Source organism: Chiroxiphia lanceolata, chromosome 14, assembly GCF_009829145.1.
Source record: "Chiroxiphia lanceolata isolate bChiLan1 chromosome 14, bChiLan1.pri, whole genome shotgun sequence".
In the NCBI taxonomy this organism is placed as follows: domain Eukaryota; kingdom Metazoa; phylum Chordata; class Aves; order Passeriformes; family Pipridae; genus Chiroxiphia; species Chiroxiphia lanceolata.
In genome coordinates, this window is record NC_045650.1 from 9,161,093 (window position 1) to 9,174,943 (window position 13,851).

Consider the following 13,851-nt stretch of genomic DNA (forward strand, 5'->3'; position numbering starts at 1 on the left):
GCTGCCTTTTCTTTTTCTTGCAAGGCAAGGGTTCTTTGTTCGTAGGTGAAAAGGAATGGCTGGAGCAGCATCCAATTGATAAAATATTTCTGTATTTCAGTACTGTGGAAAAAAACCCCACCAACCTTAAACCAGTGTTAAGGTTGCTGAAGGGTTGTGGATCTGTGCACGAACAGTGGCTGTACATATGTTCTCCAAAGGGCTTTTTCACACAGGCTGTTCCTGGCAGATGGTCTGGTGTCAGTAATATATTAAAAAAATCAATTAGTTTATGGAAATTGTTGCTTTGGTCCTCAGATATTTAAGGGTGCAGTGACAGCACAGCTGACTCTTTACATTGCCAGTATCAGTGTATGAGACTTGGTTTCAGTAGCTCAGCCTTAAGATGCGTCAATCATGTAAGATGGCAAAATGAAAAAGAAAAAACTTTTGCACACTGTAGGACTCCAAGCAGGCACTAGTCGTACTTTTATTCAATCACAAAACATACACTGATAGGATAGGAGAGCTATCGTTGTCTGAGCTATTTTTAAGGCACTTGTAAATGCATGTGCATATTTTAGGTGAAAGATTTACTACTTGTTAATGGATTAATAATTGTACATAGACAGCCTTGTTTAAACAATGATATAAAAAAAGCTGATGAGCAAAACTTTTGGACAAATCATGCGGAAATCAAGACTAAAACAAGTTTATGGAACCTTAACCAAGCTAAATTGCACTGCCAAAACATTGTTGTAAGTAAGATGAAGCCATTCCGTACATGTGCTGCAATTTGGTGTGGAAGGGTAAGCTAAGGTATTTAATGATTATTTATTAATGGTGTAGTGCATGTTGTGTACCTGTACTTGTAAAAGCATAATAATGAATCCCTCTGATCCCAGGTGCAATCTTTGCATCTCTGTATCCCAGGTTCATGCCTTGTCAAACCCACTTCACTTAAGTGCCAAGCTTAAACATATACCAGACAAGTTTAAAACTAGATTTGTTTTAGTTAAGCCACACACAGATGATGTAGCGTGTGGATCTCTAATGCTAAATCTAACAACAGCATTTCAAGCCTTTACACTAAGAGTTACTTGGAAACAAGGTTAGATTTTTGCAAGGCTACATGCTCTTGTACTGCAGGAGCTTCAAAAGTCAAACCCAGTATATCGAGGCTAATTTAGTTCTTAACACTAAAATGGAAACAGATAAAATTCTCAACATGCAAAAACCTGCTCCTTTACCAGGACTGTTTGGGAAAGCAGGGCTTTAAAATCCATCTTACAGCACTTGCTGTCTGCTCATTACAGTCGTTTGGGACACTCAGCACAGTAAATTTTTCCATTATGGCAAACAAAGCGCTTGTTGGCCAGACCACGGGCACACTTTGTGCATTTGAAACAATAATCGTGCCAGGATTCATCCTCGTAGTTAACCACACTGGTTCCTCTTCCAAATCCTGCTAGGAGAGAACACAATTATAGGACGGCGATAGTAGCTTTGCCTTGGCTGGGTCAGCCCACCAAGCAGCAGATTCCCTTCTTATTCCCTCCTGTGCTTCTCTAGGCTAGCAGGCCACAGGGTGTGCCTCAAATACTAGTCAAAGTAGCAAATGAAGCACGTTTTTTGATGCATCTTTTGATGTTTCTTGTAGAAACAGGTAGCTTAGCATAAGGCTTGCATGGCTTGTCTCTGCAATAAGCTTTTTCCCTTGGATCCTTGCTCCAAGAAGCAGTCAAGCTGAAGGAAAGATGTAGAGCAAGGACAGGACTTATGGTCTCAGATCCTGGCTCTAAAATGCAGAATGGAATATGAGTCTCATAGGACTGGCAGGACAGTGTCCACTTTTCAAGGCTGAGCTCTGTGATCCAGTAACTATTAAATGTAAAATACGTCAGAAGCGAAGCAAATGTCACTTTGAGACAGTAGAATGTTTTAGACTTAAGGGTCCCAAACTAGGATACAGGTGGGAACACTTGTAGCTGGGGGAGTTTTGAAGGAGGTAAATTTGAGGCATGCAAAGGGTGAAGAGCTCAGTTACTGGCTCGAACTCCATCCAGCAAGAACATGTGTCTTGGAGTCAGATCACTTGTAAATTGCTGGAGTTGAGCTTGGGTTACTAGACCTGCTCTGATGTTACCCGCCTCGGGGGGATCACTGTTCTGACCTTAAGCACCCACTGCCCTCGAGCTGCATTTAACCCAACATACCTGTAATAGGATTCTTGCAGCCAGCACACTTCTTGGCCACGCACTCCTTGTAGCATTCAACGCAGTAAAAGTCATCCTCCACAGGTGTGAAGCGCTTCCCGCCCAGTGGCTTCTTGCAGTTGGAGCAAATGAAACACTCGGAATGCCAAGGTTTTTCCTGGTAAGTGAGGCCTCCAGAAGTGATGGGCTGGGAGGCAAAGAGCAGAGGTGTGGTTTAGAAGCAGTAGGGAAAAAGAGAGGCGACACAGACAGGGGGTGGAGGGAAGGAAGCCTTTGTCATGGAGAGGAACTCATCAGAAGTTTGCATCAAAATTAAATTGTGCAGCTCACTTGAGTTTCTCTAGCCTGAAGTCCTGTGTACCTGGCACTTTCACAATAGTTTCTTTTACCTGCAGTAACTGCAATTCTACACTGACCAGTTGCAAAAGTTGTAAAACATTCACTTCTTGAATACACAGGATCTACTAGAGAGCTTAAATTATCCTCAAAGCAAGTGCAAGACTGGTGGCCACTTGGTTTCTGCACTGTTGCTGTCAGATAACCCGGCAGACCCTGCCCAGGTCCCATATTGTGCAGGAACCATCAGCTCTTCTGTTATTCCACCAGCTGCTGGCACCAGTATCTGAAGGACATAACATGAGCCTTGGTATAGCTTCAGCATGGTCTGTCTCTGGCTTACTCTCCCAGCTTCCAAAAGACACACAAGAGCTGGTTGTGGCAGCTCCCTTTGCAAAGGGGAAGGACTTACGTTCTTGCATTTAGCGCAGGTCTTGGCAAACTTGTGCTCATGGCAGGAGACACAGTAGAATTCATCACCCTTGGGGAAGAAGCTCCCGGATCCAATCACTTGCCTGCACTGGCTGCAGGTGAAGCAGTCCTTATGCCAGACCATCTTCTTGTACTCAACATTTTGGTCTCCTGCAACAGATAGAAATAACTTGTTATGTGGGATTTCGGGCCTGTGGCAAACCCTCACCCTGTGCAGTGTAACTTATCTGTGGGCAAGAACTGTCCATACTTACACTCACGATTCAGTTGGAATGTAAGCAAGAGAAAAGCTGTTAATTTCTGTATCTGATTTTAGCCAGGGGCTGCTAGATTTTCTTAAAATATTTTCAGAGGTGCCCGAGCCTCTGAATAGCTTGATTTAGAGAGCAAAGCTTTTGGTAGAAATGGTTTAAGACTAACTATTAATTATCACATGAGGGTTAACTGCAAAGAAGCCTTTCAGTACTTGAATAAAATGGACAGGTGAGAGCAACAGTCAAAACTTGTTGTGATTCTGTCTTCCACTGTGATGCCCATACCCACAACTGCAGCCTCACAGCTTCATAACCCCCCCTGGTTATGCCCTGGAGCAGAATGTGGCCCTTGTACCCCTCTCACTGGCACCAGTACCTGCAATAATGGGCTTAAAGCAGCCCTTACACCTGGGTGCATCCTCAGTAGCAGTGCAGTTGCTGCACCAGACCTTGTTGTTCTCCCGGAGCATGAAGGGCTCGTTGACCAGGGACGTGTAGCACTTGAAGCAGCGGAAGCAATTATCGTGCCAGTAACGGTTCTTGAAATGCAGCTCCTGGAACAAACAGAAAGGGAGCGATAAGCTTTTCTTTGTCACTGAGCAGCCCTAAAGCCAAGCATCTGGCTCATCAGCCTGGGCAGTCAAGGATAGATTCCTTGTTCCTAAACGCTGTCTGATTCCGTGGGTGGAGCTGCAGCTCCTCTGCAAGCAGTCAAGGGAAGGACATTTAATCAGACTCACTGACACAATCGCAATCACTTTTGAGGGTGGCAGAGGTTGCTTCAAACCAACAGCTTTGAGATTTGAAGTTCTGCAAGTGTGTGCTTCTCAGGTTGTCACACTCCCTCTAGTCCAGGTGTACATAATTACTGCCATAAACACGAAGTAATAAACATCTGACAAACTGACAACATCAGACCCTGAGTTCCCCAGTGCTTTGCCCAGATTAGTTTTTGTAGGTCCTGTGCAGGTTACCTGCAGTTCTCTCTTCAGGGCAACTCAGCATTTGCAGCAGTCCATGTTGCATCTAGAACCTGAAATTAGCTGCTGTGCCACAGCAGCCCACCATGAGCATCCCCTCTGCACTTCCCAGTGTCACTTGCTCTTTGCCCAAGGAGCACATGGCCCACCAGCCACAGGACCCACAAAGAACTTGTTTTCACACGGTAGCTCACAAACAAGACCAGAGCCAGCAAGACAAGCAGGAGGGTTCATCAGCATCTGCCTGTTCTCATCATCCATCAGCACTCACCTTGGAGTCAGCTCCAATGGGTTTCTTGCACTCAGTGCAGGTGTTGGCACAGAACTTCTCGAAGCACTTGACACAGCAGTGCCTGCCCTCCTTCTGCACATACTTCTTCCCGTGCAGGGGGTCCCGGCAGTAGTGGCAGTCAAAGCGCTCCGACATGGTGCCCACGGTGTAACTGCTGCCAGGCCCTGCAAGGGGACACGGGGTGAGGGAATGGAACTGCTCCAGCTTCTTGGGGCTGTGCAAATCAGGAGGAGGATGGCTCAGCAATGAGCATGTGGTGGTGTCACACTCCTTGAGGGCTTGCTGGTAGAGAAAGCAGCCCCAGTGGCAGCACTGTTAAGGCAATTTTTCTATGATGCAGCTCAGGCAGTTAGAAAACACGACACCTCTCTACCACCTGCGCTGGCATTTTCCCAGTGTCTCCAGGGTCTAGGTTAGGCTAATGAACCATCATTCTCAGGGAGGCTGAGTGCCTTCCTCAGCTGGGCAGGAGAGAGAAAATACAAAAGGCTCCTGGGTCGGGATAAGGAGAGGGAGAGATCACGCAGCAATTACTGTCATGGGCAAAACAGAATTGAGTTGGGGAAAGCAGCTTAATCAATCTTCAAAACACCTTCCCCCTGCCACTTCCCTTCTTCCCAAGCTCAACTTAAATCCTGATTCCTCTACTATCTCCCTCCAGCAGCTCAGAGGGATGGGGAAGGGGGACAATGATCAGTTCATCACAGTTTGTCTGCCCCTCCTTCCTCCTCACTCTCCCTGCTCCTGCGTGGAGTCCCTCCAGCAGGAGACAATTTTCCATGAACTTCTCCAACATGAATCATTCCCATGGGCTGCAGTTCCTCACAAACTGCTCCAGCATGTGTCCCTTCCACAGGGTGCAGTCCTTCAGAAACAGGCTGCTCACTCAGGGAGCACAGCTGCTGTTGAGTCCCACACCAGCCTTTCCCCATCACATTCTTAACAGGAAGGATGCTAGACTGTTGTATTTACATATTTCACATCAAGCAAGGGTAATGGCACCTAATCACTCCCCAAGAGTCCCTTAGTTCATTACTGCAGGCCTCAGCGAGGTCCTGGCTGAGGCACTACATCAGTTGTGTGCAGAAATCACCACCAAACGAGCAGAGCGGAATAGTTTCCATGTTTCCAGCCTGAACCCTCAGCCAGCTGCAGCCCTCCAAGGCCTTTTGTGCTGGATAGTTGTGCAGCTTCCAGCTGCCTCTTTTCACCAGGCTTTCAGATATAAAAGCATAAGGGAAAAAAAACAAACAGAAAAATATCTCCCTGCATGGAAAGATGCTTCTTCAGTTCATGGGCCTCTGCCAAGGCCCATGGCCAGAGATCCAGCACATCCACGGGTGTGGGGGCTCTCGACCAGAGGATTTTCCACTTTGGCCAGAGGTGCATACTCATGCTTCCTCCCCAGACACCCATTTCATCCTGCACGCCCAGCCTCAGCCTCCCAAACCACTCCTGCTAAAAGCTCCCTCCATTTCCATACACTCTTCCTCAGCAGAAGTCATCATCACTTGTATGAGGGGACTGCAAGGGCTCTGGCAGGGTTCAGAGAATCCTGGAGTGGTTTGGGTTTGAAGGGACCTTAAAGATCACCAATTTCCATGGGCGGGAATGCCACTCACTAGGTCAGGTTGCTCAAAGCCCCATCCAAGCTGGCCTGGAACAATTCCATGGGTGGGGCGTAAGGGTTACACAAGCCTGTGGAGCAGCAGGAAAGGCACTGTGGCTTGTTCTCCCACAGCCCCAGCCCTGCAGAGCCCTGTTTCCCTTCATGGCCAACACCCTGGGACACAGCCCTGAACTTTCTGCACCATCAGCAACCAGATGGGAGTTATGGCCATGGTCTGGCAACGGGGGCTGCCAAGAGGAAACGTCCTCTTTTCCTGATGGAGCAGCAGTGCCAGCACAGAGCAAGGAAGGAGAGAACATGTTCGGGCCATACAAACTGCTGCTGCCTCCATTGCGTGGCCTCACCTCAGAACATCCACTCAGCCCTGGAGTTTTGGGGGCTGCTTTGGTGCCTGTTCCTACAGAGCTCATTGATATAACTGGTGCTCATTTCAGCCATGCTACTCCAAGCCTCAGCAGTCTGTAAACTGAAATAGGGTTTGGGGGTTTTGGGGCATAGAGAGGGTGTGTCACTCCTAGCTGTGCCCTCACAGCAAGGAAGGGTCAGCGGGACCCTGTCGGGCTCATCCTCAGCCCAGGATGCTGTTGGGTCTGCCCTGTTACGCCTTCAGGACCTGTTCACACAGATTTTCATGGACACTTGCCTACTCCAGTAATTCCAGATTCACCACCGACTGCAGGGCCCAACCTCACCGACTGGGCACATATCCAACCCACCAGGTCCCAACCAGGGCCCAGCCTGGCCCATGAGTCCTGGAGACATGGGGAGGCTGCAGCAGAGCTAAAGGCTGAGTTCACACCCTTTTCCTTCCCCTAAAACTTACAGAGGCAGGCTGGAGGCTGAGCTGGTAGGAACTGCACTCTGTGGGGGAACCAAGGTCTGGAAATGCCGCCTTGCCAAGGCCAGGGGATGTCCATGTCCTGCTGACAACTACCCCAAGATAGTTCAAGCAAATGAAACAAATAAACAGCTGGGAAATATGGAAACTATGTGAGCCACTGCCAGCTCTGCAGAGCTTTAGCAAGCAGGTGGGTTTAACTCGGAAGAAATGCAACTGCATGGAGTCCACAGCAAACATTCCCCATCTCAGGTTTAGGGTTGCTTTCTACCAGAAGACATAATCTTAAAAGTATGGCTCAGGGAGTAACGTAATCCTGTGCTCCCATGTAATGCATCACGCGCTAATGTGAGGCACATTTATCACAGCAGCTTTGGAGTTACAGACAAATTCACACTGGGCCTGGCCTGGCTCCTGGAGCTGGGCTGTGCATACAGCCAGACCAGCATCTGCCTGCCTCGTGCCACCTCACCGACCAGAAAGCCCCACTCATACACAGGCATTTACTTCCAGTTTTTCCAGGAGCTTTCTGCCCTGAGCAGTATCATTCCTGATCTAGACCCAGGAAAGGCACCTCTGTCCCCTTGCCTGCAGTGAGGATGCACTGAGCACATTCCCACAGCAAACATGCTGCCTGCTCATGGGCTCTGCTCACCCGGGCTTATGTCCAGAGCCCATGTCAGCCAGACCACCTCCTACAACCCTCCCACAGGAGCAGCCCATCCAGGGGCTGGTGCACAAGAGCCCCAAAAGCCACCAGTGTGTGGCAGAACAGGGCCCCAGGCAAGTTCAGATGTGCTGGGACCACCAGGTCGTTCTCCCAAAGTGGAGCAAACATTAGTGGATTCTTCAGAGCTCAGCTTCATTTCGTATCCTACAGCTGCTCCCCTCAGACCTCTTATCCCCTCTCACAGAAGGTAAACAGAACAGATATTTCTTGTGCTCTGTATAAAAATAATTACATCTTCTAAAGCCTCGTTGGCAGCAAGTCATGCTTTTGGAGTTGTTTATCTACTTAATAACCTGTTCACCCTCCAACCGCACCCGGTCCCCACAGCCTTAACTTTCCAGAGTTTCCAGGTATATTAACCCTGGCCTGTCTTCACTGTCTGAAAAATAGGCAAGTCATGAAACTAAGGACACGCTGGGTATATGGAAAAATCATTACTTCCTTGGAGCCTTTATGTTAGTGCCCACTGTCTTGCTTCCCCATGTAAGTGGTGCAGCAGCTGTTGAGCACACAGTGGAGATTCACAACTGTGGATTAACAACTATGCTACAGCAACACAAAATTCAGGGCTCAGCGTAAGCAGTCATCGAACTAACCACTAGACCCCAAAGCACTGAACCCTTGTGCTTCTTTTCACAGTGCTGTGCTTCAAGTAAGATCAGTAAATGCAGCTGGTTGAGCTTGGGAGTTATTGGAATGCAGTTTCTTTGTCCGTACTTTTACACCAAATTACAGCAACTCCAAGCTGACAGCCTGGTCAAGTGTCTCTTGTTTGGTTCCAGGAGAATAATGTACCCTGAGGACATCTACTAATCCAAACCCCATTTCAGCTTGTCACTGAGGCCACAGAATGGGATTTAGAAAACATAAGAAAAGTGTGGACAGACTGGAGAATGTTCTGCTGGAGAGGAACAGGTGAAAAGAGACAGCACAGGTGGCAGGGGAGAGGGGTACATGCCCATCCTTAAATAGCCTAGAGGACCCCCATTAAGAATAAGAGATAAAGAAAAACATAGCAATACTTCCAGAAACTAATCCCCCTCTAAGCAAGGTGTCCCTGTCCTACCAGCTCTGGCAGAGTGCTGTCTAAATGTAGCTCCCTGATGGATTTGGCTACAGTTCGAGGGCAGATGGCCAGGCCAGTGGCCTTCTCGAGTATCAGGGTATTTGGCACAAAGATCCACTGGAACACAACCCTAACATTTACCTGACCACAGAGGTGCCAGTTAGCCACTTGTCCCCTGGGAGTATCTTCTGCTTTTCAAAAGCAGCTCCTCAGCCCTTGGACAACCATGACTTCCACCCTCCAGAGATCTCAAACATCTGGGGCCCGTTGGCTGCCACACACCTCAAGTCATCCTGACACTGTGCGGTGGAGCTCTCTCAGGGCTGTGTCAGGCTCAGTGTCAGGGCTGTCTGCACTCTGCAACATGGTGAGGTTGGGATGGAGAGGGTACAGACCCAAGAAGTGCCATGCTACAAAAGCTACTGCATTCATACAACCCCCTGCCTCTCCCTGGGTTTGTCTCCCGTCGGTTCATCCCAGTTCATTATATACCCAGAGCAACATTGCAGCGGTTTGCACAGCTAACAAAACCAAAGCATTCAGCAAAGGGAGCTGAAGCGCAGCTGATAAGCAAAGCACTTAGCACAGGATATGTGTTAATGTCTCTGGGGAGTATGTTTAAATGTGATAAACTACTCAGGAAGAACTTGAAGTGTGGTCTCTAAAAACAACAATATAAACTGTACTTATACTTTACAGATTATTCTGTATTCCTCTTAAGGAAGAAGATGAGGTTGAAGTTGTTAACCCTGTGCCCTACCCACAGCTGCATACAGAAGAAAAAGAGCAATTGCTTTTTGACTCTCCATTAGTTTTATTTTTCTCAGCAGATTGAGTACACAGCCCCCACACTGCCAGGATTGGCTACACCCGCCTGTTCCAGCTCAGTCCTGGCATCCCCTGCTCTGTCACCTGAGTTACCATTCTCAGCATTCCTCTGTGCAATGTTGCATGGTTTGCTATAAATACCAGGGAAACCCTTAAAGAAAGGGTCCTGTTAATCCGAAATGCAAAGTGACACTCAGGACTGGCACACTGCCTTGGACAGCAAGCGTTTGCAAAGCCAAAGGAAAGAAAGAAGGAAAGAAAACTCTTGCAGGTTATTTTTGCTGGGAGGGCTGGCAGCACTGAGTGGAGAACTCTGCTCTCCCACTGCCAGGCTGGGGCACGTGCGACTCTCGTACTCTATAATTCAAAAATTAACCCGCTGATAAAATGGAAGCTTCTTTATTTAGAACAAGAACAGCTCCAAGTTCCTCAGGCGGTGGCCAAAAACATTCCCTACGGTCCTATTGCCACCATGTCTGAGCACATCCCAATCATTATTAAATCTTCACAGTTCCCCAGGGAAGTAAGGATGTGCCATTTATTAAAAACCACTGCTCCAGCCCTGCAAACACTTCCCCCAGGGATTGCTTTGGCACTCAATACAGGGCTCAGCTGAGGCTAACAAGGAACAGCTGCCTCAAGTAAGGCTGAGTACTTAGGCAGAGTTTAAGCAGCGAAGTCCAAACCTTTCAAAAGTAACCAAATCAGCTAACACAAGAATCCTGTTCAGTAACTAACTCTGTGGCTGCACTAAGCCTTTGAGATTCTTCAACTGTGTTCCCAGCTATGCAGAGATCTGCCCCCACCTCAGCAGCTGGATGCCCTTCTCATGCCCAGGTGCCCTTGGGAGCCAAATGTGAGCTTCCTCCTGCTATGGAGGAGTCACCTCACCCCCAGAGCAGGTACTATGGTACCCCTGCAACTGTCCCCAGGACTGGGGCTCCCTCTGGAGTGCCAGAGTGGTCGCTGTCCTCCAACCACAGCTTCTGCTCAGAAGACACTTCAGCATTTTGTATTACAGCACAACATCAAGTCTGTTGTGCTGTAATACAAGTCCTTGCCCAAGGGAACACCCCGAGGAAGGTGAGAAAGAAAACAAAGGTCTAGCTGGGAAGATATTGAAAGGATGCTACATTAGACAGTCTTGTGGACTGAAGTTAAAAAATAAGTGTTGTCTTACATCAAATTATAACACAGAAGTCAAATTTTACTCAGAAAGGCACCTTGCATAATGTACACCTTCATCACACAAGCAAATCCGAAGCAGTTACAGGCTGTGCAAGCAGCCTCGTGCTTATGCCCTGTCCTGGGAGGCTGAGCACAAAGTTGAGCAGTGCTGTGCCTTTCCTCCCCAGTTCTGAGGAGGCTCTATGTTCCCAAGTCTCACAAGCACTCCTGGCCCCCGGTGGGCAGGAGTTCACTTTGGTGCCCATGGCAGCTGCACCCCAAATCTCTCCCCAAGCACGTCCACCCTTTGATCTCATCAAGAGATGCAATGGCACTGCCATCGTCATTACAGTGTAGGGCTGTAAATGCATGTTGGACACACACAAAAACAGCTTCTAAGAGTCAGATAGACTTTTAAAAATCCCAAAGAGCTTCCGATTGTCTTCAACTGGAGGGCTAGAGGAGATTAGTTGGGATGGGAAGACACCACACATCTGCATGTCATGGGGACATGCAAAACATGATCTCAGGGTTCCTGTCAGTGTTAATGGGAAGGAGAAGTTCACATTTTCCTATCACTGGCGAGTCAGTCCATCTGATGTACAAGACAAACACAGAGAAGGGGGAGTAACCACAAAAGCACCAGAGCAGAGCAAACCCTCTGGGGTTTACACATGGGGTCCCCTCAGCTCTGGGTTCCCTGCTCACCTCAATAAGCTTGCTGTAGGAAGGAGCACTGTTCCCATTGTCACCAAGTCTTATTCAAATAGCAACTGAGCCCCAGCCTTCCCAAAGCAGCACTTACCAGGAGCAAATACAATACCACTTACCATCCAATGCATTTTACAAAATAAATGAGGTCACCATCACCCCCCTGCTCCCAGGACCAGTCCCCCCACGCTAGTTATCAGCCTATTCGCCATCAGGAGTTACAGCTGCAGATTGCTGAGGCTTCAGACTGAATTCAAAAGAGTTATTTCTCTGGTGCAGGAGACTGTCAGCAAAACCTTCCTCCCCATCTGCCAGGTATATTCCCACAACACCTGGCAGCACGTCCACTTTACCTGTGTGCCTGTGGAAAGCCATGACTAAGCAGCCCAAAGTCAGCAGCAGCCCCTCAGGTAATGGAGTTCACAGTCTCTTGGCTGATAAGGAGCTGCCCCATTTGATAACATACATTTAAACGGAGGCTATTAATACGGACGGGACTCCTACCAGATGTCCACTCCCCTCCCCAGAGATCACAACCTTAATCCCCCTGGAAAATTCTTACCATTTTAGGTGATCCGAGGGAGAAGAATAGGATCCTGAGACCTCTAGGTCTCTGTAGGCAACATTCAAATACCTGCCCAGCTACTCAGCACCCAAATTAGTCCCAAAGGCAGAGTGTGCCTCAGGAACTTGACCCCATGCTAGTACTATTTGGCCTTGGCTTTAGAGTGAGATTGTGTCTCAACAGTCCCAAGCTAAATTACAGACCCAATGTTAATGCTGCTGTGCCATTGCTGAAGGGAAGAGGTGGATTTCAGTCCCGTGGGGGCTGAAGGGGCTGCAGTCCCAGGAACCAGCAAGAGACTGTCCTTTGGATGTAGGACCATGGAAGGATGTGGGTTGTAGCCCTGGGAACTGAGCTGACAGCCCACAGAAGTACCAGCAGATAAATTCATGGTGGGTTGGACTTGCTTTCAACATGAAGATCATGATGAAGTTTTACTGCCAGTAAAACTACCGTGCTTGGTCCTCCCCAGCTTTCACCCTGAGGAAGCTCAAGGCATTAACTCTTCAAAGTGAGTGAGTCCCTGAACAGCAGCACTTAGAAAGCTGGCTTTCATGATGTGGGGCTTCTCTAGCATCTAACGTGACTTTAGAGGGCACCGGTTCATGTCTCTGTCCTCTCCATTAGGTGCCCACAAAGCTCCCTAGAAAATCCCAGCTCCATGGCTCCAACCAACCTATTTCCACCCAAGTAATGGCAGGGTGGAGGCAGCTCTGGCTCGGGGTTCACTCCCATGGGGACACCCAGGCAGCAGCAGCTCCACAGCCCCTAACTCACTCCGGGTTATGCAATTGATGTCGGCGCACGCTCAGGGCCGGGGGCCAGGGCCGCCCAGCTGCTAATCCTGCCTCGCCCCTGACGCACTGCATGGCCGTGGGAAAGTCAGTCAACCTCCCTGACAGCCACTGGGAAAAGCCAGTGTTTATCATTCCTTCCAGGGAGCCCATCGTGGTGGTGTCTGGCCTCTGAACAGCAACCCTGCTACAGCCAGGAGCATCTCTGCTTCCCACTTGCAGAGGTCCCAAGAGCTCCTCAGCCGTGCATGTCACCTGGGCCTTCACACCCATCTTAGGGCCCCCATGTAGCACATGCACAAGGTCAGCACCTCACCAGCATCCCAACATCTCCAAGTTTCCAACATGGCCTGGAAAAGGCCACACTTGACAGCCTGCCATCCCAAAAGAGCACAGCATGGATCCACTCATGTAGCAGATTGAGGCTGGGAAACACACTAAGATACTAATGTACTGAAACACTTTGGCAGAGAAAAACCCAATGTTATTCTGCCCCAGCTCATCTATAAACTCCAGCAAATTGTTTGCATAATTCAGATGGTAACAGGAACCCTAACAACTGGTATTTTCCTGTGCTAATCTTGCTGCGTGCAGTGTAATATTTACAGACATGAGTTCATTTTTGGCAATGCACGTAGAGTTTACTCCATTAACTATTCTCATTCCTTTCTAGTTCCCTACACAAAGCTCTGGCACCCTCTCACCAGGCAGTCATTTCCTACTTCCCCCAGAATACCCTGGCATTTCAATTAGAAACCTTTGCTCTCCATCCTAAAAGATGGAACAGCATTGCTGTGTGATGCCAGCAGCTGCCACACCCACCCAGAGGCAGCTGCAATCAGCAGTGGTTTGGCAGCACTGCAGAGGGGTGTGGAGGACAGGGGTGGACACTTGGCGATCACAGTGTTTCATGTGCACAAACACACGTGAGTTTGCAGTACCACAACAGGTTTGGGCTAGAGGAGGTGGGATGGAGAAAGCTTGGCCAGAAAACAGGAGGAAGACACAGCCCTGCTGATGCCCATGAAGCTTC

General features: G+C 48.7%; 1 protein-coding gene across 2 annotated transcripts; it reads right to left on the reverse strand.

Annotated features, from left to right (window-relative positions):
- Positions 1-445: 445 nt before the first annotated feature.
- FHL1 (four and a half LIM domains 1) lies at positions 446-11,947 on the reverse strand. Of its 2 annotated transcripts, none has more exons than XM_032701675.1 (6): positions 11,813-11,947; positions 4,469-4,653; positions 3,594-3,771; positions 2,944-3,113; positions 2,196-2,382; positions 446-1,447 (listed from the first exon to the last, which is right to left on the reverse strand). In XM_032701675.1, exons 1-6 carry the CDS (start codon positions 11,832-11,834, stop codon positions 1,290-1,292), a joined length of 900 nt encoding a protein of 299 aa, XP_032557566.1. In that variant the 5' UTR covers positions 11,835-11,947; the 3' UTR covers positions 446-1,289. The 2 variants fall into 2 exon arrangements, with proteins under 2 accessions (XP_032557566.1, XP_032557567.1); XM_032701676.1 differs by having other exon boundaries at positions 446-1,444; positions 11,813-11,945.
- Between the last annotated feature and the right edge of the window lie 1,904 nt (positions 11,948-13,851).

Bases quoted from the DNA above. Each gene is read 5' to 3' on its own strand.
- FHL1 (XM_032701675.1), bottom strand. From the start codon at position 11,834: ATGGCTTTCCACAGGCACACAG. The intron at 4,654-11,812 runs GTAAAGTGGACG...GTCCCCTTGCAG, and splicing joins GGCTTTCCACAGGCACACAG to GGCCTGGCAGCAGTTACACC. The intron at 3,772-4,468 runs GTGAGTGCTGAT...TGTTTGTTCCAG, and splicing joins CCATTGGAGCTGACTCCAAG to GAGCTGCATTTCAAGAACCG.